Below are 13,118 nucleotides of genomic sequence, written 5' to 3' on the forward strand. Positions count from 1 at the left end.
ATCATGTATTGTCTTCCTGCTGCAACAAAAGCTTTTCATTGTACATTGGTACACGCAACAATAAACTAAACTCAAACTCATATTGAAGTACTGGTTCCAGTGAAAGCCAAGCTGGATGGAGGCAAGAACAAGCTTGGTGTATGGGTGCCATGTCATTGCATCCTCATGCTTAAAGGGTCTGTCCCACTTATGTGTCCTTGGCACGCAAATTACGCGACCTCGTGGTCGCGTTGAGCCGCGACGGTCCCGCGTAAATCGCACGTGATTTCATGATTACGCACAGCCGTCTGGAGCACGTGACGTCATTTAAAGATGGACACAAAGCTGGAGTAATTCAGCGGGACCGGCAGCATCTCTGGAGAGAAGCAATGGGTGACGTTTCGTGTCGAGACTCTTCTTCAGTCTGAAAAGAATTTTCTTGACCCGAAATGTCACCCATTGCTTCTCTCCAGAGATGCTGCCGGTCCTGCTGAGTTACTCCAGCATTTTGTGTCCATCTTCAATTTTCTTGGCCCCGTTCTGGGCGTAGAAGTGGGAGCGGATCCGGACCGCAACGGACGTGTGCCCCAAGCTGAGCTCGGCGATCGTTTGCCTGCTTCTGCTGCAGTTGGAGGTGAGACGTTGCGTCGCGCCAGGGTCTTGGGCCCGTCCCACTTTGGCTGTCAGTTCTGCGACAAGCCGTTGGCGTGCGAAGATTTCGTTCGCTACAAACATTTCGGAGCCCCGCGCGATGCCGCACAACTCCATACCCCTCCGCGCTTCTCAGTGGGACCAGCCCCCCGCGGCCATACGATGCCCGTGCGCCTCAACGCGACCACGAGGTTGTGTAATTGGCGTGCCAAGGACACGCAAGTGGGACAGGCCATTCAAGCACACAAGGCCACTTAAAGATCAAGCTGTTTAATCATTGAGTGGAAGCAGGAGCAGTATTTTCCTCCCTTTATTGTTCGGGCACCGAACCGTTACAGATCCCGAACAATGGAGAGGAACAAAATCAGTGGAGTGGAGATGGAATCTTGCTCTGCACAGCTCAGCTAACCACAGGGCATCAGCAGTTGGGAGGGACTGACAGTGGCACTTCAGAAGAAGCCTCAAAGATACTTCACTGACCAAAGAAAACCTCCAGCAATTCATAAACAGCACATCCATCAGCTGGTTTCTACCAAGCCTTTGGCCTCTCAGTTCCACACTTTCATTTTGATCTTTCCCACTTCAGTGCTCCACTCTCTCCCTGTTGCATACCATTCCTACACACTCACTGTGTTGTCCAAAGACTTAAGGGCCTGTCCCACTTACGTGACCTTTACACGTGACTGCTGGCACCCGGCGACCAGAAAGACGCTGCGACTCTCTGGAGACCTCTCACGACCATGGTCACGGGTGCCGGCAGTCGCCTGTAAAGGTCGCCTAAGTGGGACAGGCCCTTAACTAATAGCAAGACCACAAACAGTGGTTGGATTTAGTTTCATGATCTGACATATATCAGATGGGCAAACCCACACATTGCGTGACTACTGTCAATAGTTTGCTGCTTGCCCTTCAATGCGGTCTTACCTGCTGGCTGTGTGTAATAGTGCTCGGACGGGAGGCTCGGCTCACTACGGCCGATCTCATTGACGGCTACAACCCGGAAGATGTAGTTGACAAAGGGCGAGAGTTGCAGCTCCGCCGTGGTCTCAATCCCCTCAACGTCAGCCAGATGGCGCCACACTCCGGGTTGAAACTGATCCTCCTCGTATTCAATGACAAACTCTGAGAAATACAATAGCGGGAATTTATTCTTTATTCTGCTGCAGAAATGCAAACAGTCCAATCGCTTCATTTTGCTGCAATCCCCCTTCACCAGAGGTACAATCATTATATTTTGTTAATCCCTGGGTCTCCTACTGACCAAGCCACTTGACAGGATGGCACAGTGGCACAGCCAATAACGCAGCTACCTCATAACATCAGAGATTCAGGTTCAATCCTTTCCTCGGGTGCAGACTGTGTGGAATTTGTAAAAGATGTGTGGCTTGGTGGGTCAATGTTGGCCACTGTTGGAGGGAGATGATGAGAATGTGGGAAGAATAAAATTGGGATTTTCTTAAATGGATAGTTGATGGTGAACACAGACTCAAGGGGCCATTTTCTGTTCTGTATTTCTTGTGTGACTCCAAGTATTTGGCCTGGGCTGTTGGCTGTCGCTGGACATGGTTCGGTAAAGTGCAAACAGCAGAGCCTGGAGTACTGTGTGCAGTTTTGGTCCCCTAATTTGAGGAAGAACATTCTTGCTATTGAGGGAGTGCAGCGTACGTTTACAAGGTTAATTCCCGGGATGGCGGGACCGTCATATGCCCAGAGAATGGAGCAGCTGGGCTTGTACACTCTGGAGTTTAGAAGGATGAGAGGGTCTCTCATTGAAACATATAAGGTTGTTAAGGGTTTGGTCACGCTAGAGAGGCAGGAAACATGTCCCCGATGTTGGGGGAGTCCAGAACCAGGGGCCACAGTTTAAGAATAAGCAGGAAGCTATTTAGAACTGAGACGAGGAAACACTTTTTCTCACAGAGAGTGGTGAGTCTGTGAAATTCTCTGCCTCAGAGGGCGGTGGAGGCGGGTTCTCTGGATGCTTTCAAGAGAAGCTATATTTAAGAGGGAGTTAGATGTGGCCCTTGTGTCTAAAGGGATCGGGGGTATGGAGAGAAGGCAGGTACAGGATACTAAGTTGGATGATCAGCCATGATCATATTGAATGGTGGTACAGGCTCGAAGGGCCGAATGGCCTACTCCTGCACCTATTTTTCTATGTTTCTAAGAGAGAGCTAGATAGGGCTCTTAAAAATAGCGAAGTCAGGGAATATGGGGAGAACGCAGGAACGGGGTACTAATTGGGGATGATCAGCCGTGATCACATTGAATGGCGGTGCTGGCTCGAAGGACCGAATGGCCCACTCCTGCACCTATTGTTTATTAAACCAAACAATACCATGGGTCCAATATATGTTTTATAGGGTCATGGTCATACAGAGTAATCTTGGTTTGTTGGGTTATACGAGGTAAAATCAGTTCCGTTGACATTCCTTGAAATTTAAAGAACTATAAACATCAAATCTCTCCAAAACCTACTTCCAATGGGGCTGTTATGTTCCTCCCCAGGTATCCATGACAACTGAACACTCCTGTCTCGTGGATTGGTTAATTCCAGGTCTGCTGGTGGATCGGGACGATCTATGGGATAAAACGTACAATTAAAAACACAGAGGGACTCACATGCACAAACCCGTGAAATTCTGTCAAAAACTGAACGGCAGATGGAGATGCACAGTGATGGGTGGCGTGGCTGCATGCATTCCGTGTTCTCTCAAACCCAGTGGGAGGGTATTTCTACCTGGCTTGGCAGCAATAGTTGCATTATGTGCAGCTTCAGCAAAACAGCAGCATGCAGACTTGCCAGGCTGTGCATTGCAGCTGTTCACAGTGAAGGTATGCATCGCTGCTCACCACTACTGCTCCTCTTGACTGCGAGGTGAAATTGTATGAGGCACAATGTCCAAACCAGTACAGACAATGGGATGGTCAAATTTCAACATGAGAGTCAGCAGCAAGAACATCTGCCCAGAGTCACCCGACAAACTCACACCAACTCAACTAATTGAAACCATCTAAGTCTGAATTACTCCAATCAGACACCTTGGGTTGGTGGAACTGGTCACCTTCACATCAGTCCGAGTGTGGTTTTCAGTAAAGTTGAACCTGAAATAGTCTAGGGTCACTTTTCCTACATTGCAATGTCACGGTGGAAGAGGGTGCAGAGAAGTTTTACCATGTAGGTTTTGTAGGGTATATTTTAAGTTGGGATGTTGGCACAGCTAATAAATCACCCTGACCATGCCTTAGACGATAGAATTGCATCTCGTCAGGTCGGACGTTGTCTTGTAGTTGAACCAGCAGATGTGGGAATAAAGATCGGAACTTGCGGCTGAGTGGAATATTCTATTAAAGATGGAATTAATTACAAGCTAGTCCCGAAAAGAATTGACCCGTGAAGGTTAATTGGCCATTGATTAATTATTTTTGGAGCAAGCCTACAATTTTTCATCTCTTAATTCTCAGGAAGAGTTTATAGTTTATGGCATTTTGAACACAAATAGTAAATGGAGGATAAGACGCTACAAATAAAATTACGTGACCTTTATAGTAATTTGACATTGATTGATCAGTTAAATCAAAGAGATGTTTGGTAATGAATAAAAATACAGACTGAGGAAATAGGGCTCATCTTGGAAGGAATTATTAAATGTTGGTCAAAGATTGCTCATCCCTGATGTGTAACCTCAGAATTGGATGATAAAGGTCACATGTAATTATATGCAGAGTGCAATAATTATTGTAGGAGTTATGATTTTATGTCACTCGAGAACTCCATATTTAATTGACATCCTTACATAAATTCCAATAAGCCAGTAACAAAGAACTGAACACTGTTTGGAGTGGAGGGCAACTCTGTTAACAACACTGAGGAAATAGGGTTCACATCAGGAGAGACTGGAGAGTTATTCTCGGTAGCACAGAGGTTAAGGATAAAATCATGGTGAATCTCTATGAAACACTGGTTGGGCACAGCTGGATCTCACAAGGGTTAGCTTGGATGGAGGCTATTCGGCCCATCATGACTAGGCTCCGAGAACAATCCAGCCTGCCCCACGCATTCGCCCTGCCCCATCGCCCTGCGAATTCCATGCTTTCAAATGCTTGCCCTGTTTTGTGTACAGCTCCAGGTGCCTTACTTAAGCAAGCAAAGGCTAAAGGGAGGATGACGAAGAGATTCCGAGGATTAGTTATGTGGACAGAATGGGGAAGCTGTGAGTGTTCTTGCAATGGGGGAAGGTGCAGTGAGATCAATCAGGAAAGATATGGATAAAGTTGGCAGGGAGAAAGTTTTTTAGCAAAAGGATCAAGAACAGATGGACATAGAATAAAGGGGACTGTCAAAAGGACCAAAACTACACAAAGATCTCAGTCACCACACTGAGCGGTCAGGCCTGGATGGAGTCGAAGTGGAGAGGATGTCTCCACTAGTTGGGGAATCCAGGACCAGATGACACAGCCTCAGAATATAAGGAAATACCTTTAGAAAGGAGATGAGCATTTTCTTTAGTCAGAGGGTAGTGAATCTGTGGAATTCATTGCCACAGAAGGCTGTGGAGGCCATCAATGGATATTTTTAAGACAGAGAGTGATATATTCTTGATTAGTAAGGGTGTCAGGGGTTATGGGGAGAAAGCAAGAGAATGGGGCTGAGAGGGGAAGATAGATCAGCCATGATTGCTTGGTGTGGACTTGATGTGCCAAATGGCCCAATTCTGCTCCTATAACTTCTGAACATAATTTTGGAATGGTCAAACAAGGGCAGAAGTGGAGGTAGGTTCAATTGTAAGGTTCAGAAGGGACTGGACAAGCATCCAAAAGGATGGAATTTGCTGAGCTGTAAGGCAGGACGGGTGAGTGGGACAGGCTGGATTGCTCTTAGAGAAGAGACACGATGGGCTGAATGGCCCAGATCCATGCTAACTATTGCCAGATCCTGAAGGATGAACCCTCCAACAGTGTGCACCTGGTCCTCAGCTCTCCTCTGAGATGTCTAGAGAGAGACTTGAACGCAGAAGATTCAGGCTTAGACATGTATATACATCGGGAGGTCTGGGGATTGACACAAACTGCTGGAGTAACTCAGTATCTCTGGAGAAAAGGAATAGGTGACGTTTTGGGTCGAGACCCTTCTTTAGACTGGGAGTCTGGGTTGAGGGTAACTAAAGTTGTGAAAAGGTACAAAGACCAAATGAAATAGAAGGAAAGAAAAGAACAAATCAAATCCAGCACCAATGATCAAGGAAAGGTGGAGCCCACAATGGTCCATTGTTGGCTGTGGGGAAGTTGATAACGAGTTGGATACGAACAGTGAAACTAAGCAGGACGACAGTGAAACTAGTAAGATGACTACGATGGGGGAGGGATGGAGAGGGAGGGGATGCAAGGGTTGATTAAAATTAGAGAAATCGACATTCATTCCGCTAGGTTGTTAGCTGCCCAGGTGAAATATGAGGTGCTGTTCCTCCAATTTGCGTTTGGCCTCACTCTGACAGTGGAGGAGGTTCAGGACAGAGGGTTAAGTGTGGGAATGGGGAGGGGGAGTTAAAGTGTGGGAGATTGCAATAGGGTGTACGAATTCTTCGAGTCCAAGAAAGCAGGTAGGTGCAGAGAAGATCCTCCTTTAGTATCACCATTAGCTGTCCACCTACCTTCAGTATGAGTTCAGTGAAAACAGAACATATTTCACAGCGAGATCCTGCATGCAAGCAGCTTTAAGTGTGGACGTAAAATCCGCTCAATGTAGAATAGTCCACAGTGTCATGTAGATTGTCGATTGACAGCACCACGCGGCAGAGAGATCAGATCCACTGGAAAGCTGTGGGATTTGAGTGTTAAATTACAGGGTCTCCTGTGTTTGTGCATGGTAATTAAAAGATTTAGAAGTGCAGCAGGCAAATTGAAACGTCTTTCACAGAATTAGGATTCCAAATTTGATCGAAAACAAGATCGGAGACAATCATTATTTTTTCTTGTCTGACGGAAACTCCTACGCACACGCAGACCCTCTCACTAGTGTGGCAGCTTCACACACATCAACAGCGCCAAACTCTCGCACACAGGACAGGTGCGTCAGTCCCACTCAAACTCCCAACAAATGACAGTCAATTTTGCACTCCTTAGTGGTGTGTCACTCACTCTGGCAAACTCAACAGATGTGACAAAGATAGTCACAAAATGCTGGAGTAATTCAGTGGGTCATTCACCGTTTCTGGAGAGTCTTCAGACTGGAACACCCGAACGTCACCTATTCCTTTTCTCCAAAGATGCTGTCTGACGTGCTGAGTTACTCCAGCTTTTTGCATCTATTTTCAGTCTACACCAGCACCTGCAGTTCCTTCCCACACCTCAATAGATGTGTCAGTCTCTCTCACCCTCCTGATACTTGTGCCGGCTGTTTGTAGACTCCTGGCATATATCAGTCATTTTCAGCCTCCTGAAAGATATGTCAGTCATTCTTAAGCTGTTGTTAAATGTTTCAAATCCTCTTGCACACCTGAAGCATTTCATCACACATTGCACATATTCATGTTCTTGACATGATCAAAGTTGTTTGGATATCTTGCCCATGTTACCCTATCTCACACTCCGTGTATCCAGGCCACATGATCCCACACATCAGTCATGCCATTTTGGCACTGACATGTCAGACTCTCTCACACCCTACGACATGAAACACTCGTTTCAGGTAGAGACAGGACCGTCCTACTACTGATCAACATTTCAGACAGTCTTTAACATAGAAACATAGAAAATAGGTGCAGGAGTACGCCTTTCGGCCCTTCGAGCCAGCACCGTCATTCAATATGATCACGGCTGATCATCCAAAATCAGTCCCCGTTCTTGCTTTTTCCTATATCCCTTAATTCCTTTAGCCTGAAGAGCGATATCTAACTCTCTCTTGAAAACATCCAGTGAATTGGCCTCCACTTCTTCCTGTGGCAGAGAATTCCACAGATTCTTTCTTCATCTCAGTCCCAAATGGCCTACCCCTTATTCTTATTCTGTGACCCCTGTTTCTGGACACCCCCAACATGGGTAACTTTTTTCCTGCATCTAACCTGTCCAATCCCTTAAGAATTGTATATGTTTCTATAAGATCCCCTCTCATCCTTTTTAATTCCAGTAAATGTAAACACAGTCTTTTATCATAGGTCAGTCCCGCCATCCCGGGAACTAACCTGGTGAACCCATGCTGCACTCCCTCAATGCCCTTACTCAAATTAGGAGACCAAAACTGCACACAATACTCCAGATGTGACCTCACCAAGGCCCTGTACAACTGCAGTAGGACCTCCTTGCTCCTATACTCAAATCCTCTCACTATGTAGGCCAACATGCCATTTGCTTTATTCACTGTCTGCTGTACCTGCATGCCTACTTTCAGTGACTGATGTACAAGCACACCCAGGTCTCGTTGCACCTCCCCTTTTCCTAATCTGACACCATTCAGATAATAATTTGCCTTCTTGTTCTTGCCACCAAAGTGGATAACGTCATATTTATCCACATTATACTGCATCTGCCATACATCTGCCCACTCACTCAACCTATCCAGGTCACCCTGCAGCCTCATAACATCCTCCTCGCAGCTCACACTGCCACCCAGCTTTGTGTCATCCGCAAACTTGGAGATGTTACATTTAATTCCCTCGTCTAAATCGTTAATATATACTGTAAATAACTGGCGTCCCGGCACTGAGCCTTGCCCCACCTCACTAGTCACTGCCTGCCACTCTGAAAAGGACCTGTTAATTCCTACTCTGCTTCCTGTCTGCCAACCAGTTCTCTATCCATGTCAATACCCTACCCCCAATACCATGTGCTCTAATTTTGCACACTGATCTTTTGTGTGGGACCTTGTCATAGGCTTTTTGAAAGTCCAGGTACACCACATCCACTGGCTCTCCCTTGCCCATTCTACTTGTTACATCCTCAAAAAATTACAGAAGATTAGTCAAGCATGATTCCCCCTTCATAAATCCATACTGACGTTGACCGATCCTGTCACTGCTTTCCAAATGCGATGCTATTACATCTTTAATAATCAAGCATCTTCCCCATGACCAATGTGAGACTAACTGGTCAAAAATTCCCTGTTTTCTCTCTCCCTCCTTTCTTAAAACATAGAAACATAGAAAATAGGTGCAGGAGTAGGCCATTAGGCCCTTCGAGCCTGCACCGCCATTCAATATGATCATGGCTGATCATCCAACTCAGTATCCTGTACCTGCCTTCTCCCCATGCCCCCTGATCCCTTTAGCCACAAGGGCCACATCTAACGCCCTCTTAAAAATAGCCAATGAACTGGCCTCAACTACCTTCTGTGGCAGAGAATTCCAGAGATTCACCACTCTCTGTGTGAAAAATATTTTTCTCATCTCGGTCCTAAAAGATTTCCCACTTATCCTTAAACTGTGACCCCTGTGAAAAAGTGGGGTTACATTAGCTACCGTCCAGTCCACAGGAACTGATCCAGAATCTTCAGACATATATATACACACATCCACATCTTCTATTCTCACTTCCAGCACTCATCTCTCACACTCTTTGTGGATACATTGAACATATATAAACAGCAGTGGGCATCCATAACATGGGTACTGAGTTTGGAATGATGAGGATTTTATGCCTGTAGTTTAATATATTTGGCAATAGCTAATAGTCACATCAGACTGTGTTAGTCTTCCCCGTTGACCCACAGATATAAAATACACTCCAAAGCCACAATAACACCTGAAAAGTCTGGAGATGTACTCATGCCCAGAAACATTTTGAAAGGATGTGGTGGTGCATTGTGTGGAGACCCTGCAAGAGAACGGCTCTTCCTGCAGCTTTCAACGGAGGGAATCGCTCCGTGGAAGCTCCATCACCAGATAGAATGGAGGAGATCGCACTGGTGCACTAAACCCCCCAAGTGATAGACCACCTCCAGGCATTGACAGCCAAGCCCTAGGCATGGAATTGAGGATAAAATCCAATCAGGAACGGAAGCTAATCCAGTTCATGTTACCAAAAGAACAATGTTATTCATGCCGGCACCAGGTTTTGGTCTGCTCCCACTCTGGTAATGGATGTTCCACAACATGTGATCACACATTCAGCCAGAAGCTGAACAAAGCACGAATCTAGCTACACTATACAGAAACATACGCGTCCACCTTCTAAAGAAATTAAACACCCAAAGAAATATACAACAGGGTTCACCGAATGTTGTTGATGATAGGGTGAATTCGTACTATCTATACAGGGCAGTGTGGAGATGCGTGAACGTCAGTCTCCACAATGCTCCACCCCAGGTGATGTTTGACTGAAACATGATGCCGGTGAACATGCTTACAACCACTGCTGGAGATGAAGTCACGAGAGCAAAGTCAAAAACAAATGGCAGAGTGAAATGTGCTGAGACAAACAGTTGTTAGTTTACCGTGTGTGCTAGCTGGAGTTGAGGGGTGTGCTGGAAATAAAAAGGCAAGTTGAGGGTTTAGTTGCACAAGTGAAAGAGTCACCATTTTTTCAGCCAGAAACATATTTAAAAATTGGCCAAACCCCCAGAAACATCCCAAAACGGTTTGCGGATAGCACATTGTATTGAAGGAGGCTATCTTATACAATTCAAAACCCTTCAACACATAACAATGGGGTTAGCCCATTCTCTCTGCATTGTTCACATCTATGGACCCACAATGGCAACTGGCCAGGCTATCTGATCAGCAGAACAAATGTTAATCTGGCATTGCTGCTCCTACTTTTATGCTTAAGACACGGAATAAAATGTCAGCATCGCTTATGCAATGATGACTTTCCCACAAGTTCCATTTTTAAGTCTTCGCCTTTCTGACTGTGTCGGTCGACATTCATACTAACGGCATGGCGGCACGGTGGCTTGGCATCGGAGCTGCTGCCTCACAGCGCCAGGGGCCTGGCCACTCCCCCAGCCATCACCGCTGACGATCCCACATTCCACAGAAGATTTTGCGATCTGTGTCCTTTTTGACTCAAACATGGCTTCTCGGCAGTTGACACGCCTCTCAACTAAGTCTGCCCCCTTTCCTCGACTTCTCCACTCAGCCACAGCAAGGAGAGGCTTCCCCCTGTCCCCACCAGCGTCCATGTTCCTTCAGAATGTCTTCCGGATCCAACGTAATGCTGCCACCAGACCGCCTTCAAGCATCCCAAAGGGATATTTCTCCAGGACACTTTGTTTCCTTCATTCTTCTCTTTCAACACTCACTGCCTTTCGGTCAATGTCAGAACATGCAACATGTGTTCTTGTTGCACCTCCCTTTCCTCCATCCAGCATGGGATGATCCCACCCATTCCTGAAACATTTAGTCCATTGCATTTGGTGCCACGATGTCATCTACCCTCTGGTAGATAAAGGCAGATTGGATGGCCATTTCAGTCTGCGAAGGTTACCCTTCGTTACCATGTTATCCACATGACACTTGAGCTCTGATATTCCCTCCAACCAATACTGCCTGGCCTGCTGAGTGTTCCTATATTTATCTCAGATTTCTAACTTCCCCAGCATTCCACTTTTGAACACTTTACGAGTCCTCGTTGATCTTGGGAAGCGGTGTTAGAAATGGGTTGGCATAGTGGCACAGAGGTAGAGTTGCTGCCATGCAGCGTCAGAGACCCGGGTTCGACCCTGACTAGTGGAGCAGTCTGTACAGAGTTTTCTACATTCCCCCCATGACTGCATGGGATTTGCTCTGGGTTCTCCGGTTTCCTCTTACACTCCAAAGATGTCCGGTTTGTAGGTTAATGGGCTTAGGTAAAAAACTGTAAATTATGCCTAGTGCGTAGGGTGTACTAGAGTAACGGGGACCGCTGGTTGGCGCAAACTCGGTGGGCCGAAGGGCCCGCTTGCGCGATGTGTCTCTGAACTACACTAAACTAAAATGCACAGAGCATGCACAATCAGCGAAGGAACATGGGGTCTTTTTACTGTGAGAAAGCATTCTCAAACCTCACCAAACTAATTACATTGCTGCCATGGATGCGACAGGGCTTCGAAGAATAGTTGGTGCACCTCTCTGGAAGCTGGAGAGAGAAAGATCCACACGCTGTGAGAGGTGTCGAGAGAAACCCGAGAGTAGATGGGATGAGGTAACCAGACTAGGGAGGAAGAGGTTATTTTGGGCGTCCCAGGGGAGCAGAGGAGACAAGCCTGATATCCATGTGCTCAAGGGCTGCTCTGCTAGAGAAGTCAAGCGACAGGCGTTAGGGCTGGAATTGGAAAATTGCAGAAGATAGCCAGCGTGCCTGAAATAGACATCTTGGCCTTTTCCAAAATGGATGCTGCTGCTCGCTTTTTTTTTTTCTTTTTTTTCTCTTTTTTTAACAAAAATATATCGATTCAATTATTAACAATTATAAATAGCAACGCAACCACCACCATAAGTCAAAAAGTTACCAAGTATTCTTAATACCAAATATTAAATGAACTATGTTACAATCTAGGTCCAGGATGCTTTTGTTCCCCCCCCCCCCCTCCCGTGGTGCCCAGCCGTCCCAGAAATCCCCCATGGTGCCCATGGACAACGGTTGTTCTTTTTCGAGGAACACCCGGACACGGACGTAACGCAGGAAAAGGGGCAAGCAGTCGGCTCGGGCAGAGCCCATCGTCTGCCTGGCATGGTCTGTGATGCCGGGGTTCCCAGTATTGACAAAGGCAGGCTACTAGCCCAAGCTGAGATAATTTACAGTCTTGCTATCACCAGACTGTTGCGATGCAATCTGACCCTCATGTTCCTAGGTGCCCTTGACCTGAACTCTGAACGCCAATCCTCTGCTGTGCAGGTTCGGTATTGAATCGCGGAGAGAATCCAGTCGACCATGCATCTGCCATCTTAATCCAGCTCAGCACAGGCACTGCTGCTGCTGCTGGGACATAATGGACTTGCATTGTTCCCTGGCGACTGCCTCTACCAGCTAAACCCACAACAGGAACAAAGTACTTTACCTTAAAACAAGAAGCCAGTGATCGAAGAAGTGGGGTGAGGGTTGTCCAAGGCAAATGGTGTTAGCAGTGTAGCTTACTTGGGTCATTGGGGCTTATACTGTGTGGCGAAGACATGATTTTTGAACAGAGGCATGCAAGGGGTGGGTGGGTGGGGGAAAAGTGGCAGCAGCCGAGAGTACACGCCCGAGAGTAAGTCCTTATTTCCGTAGCCATGAACCTGACGCCTGAAAATATGAACAGCAAAAGAATGAGGACGCATTACCTAGGACGGTGAGGACAGCTGTAGCAGAGTTTGTGTCTAGTGTAGTGTTCACCACGCACGTGTAGGAACCTTGGTCTTCTTCAGATACATCAAAAATGGTCAAGACATCTCCTGACGGCCGGTGCCTGAAATAGAAATTGCAGGTGAATTATCTGTTTGTTCACTCTCCTGTTAAAAGCTGCGTCTGCTGCGTCCAGCGGTTTCTGTTTTTATTTAGATATCCAACATTCAGCAGTGTTCATTTGCCGAAGGTCA

At 46.6% G+C, this 13,118-nt stretch overlaps 1 protein-coding gene across 21 annotated transcripts in view; it reads right to left on the minus strand.

Moving 5' to 3' along the window:
• The window catches only part of nrcama (neuronal cell adhesion molecule a), a 198,063-nt gene that overhangs the window by 55,268 nt on the left and 129,677 nt on the right, over nucleotides 1-13,118 (minus strand). For 13 of the 21 annotated variants that reach the window (XM_055650302.1, XM_055650314.1, XM_055650297.1 and 10 more), the window contains 4 exons: nucleotides 12,864-12,988; nucleotides 10,058-10,087; nucleotides 3,109-3,210; nucleotides 1,555-1,752 (listed from right to left, as the gene is read on the minus strand). In XM_055650302.1, coding sequence (XP_055506277.1) covers nucleotides 1,555-1,752; nucleotides 3,109-3,210; nucleotides 10,058-10,087; nucleotides 12,864-12,988 — 455 coding nt within the window. The remainder of the gene's footprint in view (nucleotides 1-1,554; nucleotides 1,753-3,108; nucleotides 3,211-10,057; nucleotides 10,088-12,863; nucleotides 12,989-13,118) is intronic. The other 8 variants (XM_055650313.1, XM_055650303.1, XM_055650309.1 and 5 more) reach the window with 1 other exon arrangement.

The sequence above is a fragment of the Leucoraja erinacea genome, chromosome 19 (assembly GCF_028641065.1).
Source record: "Leucoraja erinacea ecotype New England chromosome 19, Leri_hhj_1, whole genome shotgun sequence".
Taxonomy (NCBI): Eukaryota; Metazoa; Chordata; class Chondrichthyes; order Rajiformes; family Rajidae; genus Leucoraja; species Leucoraja erinaceus.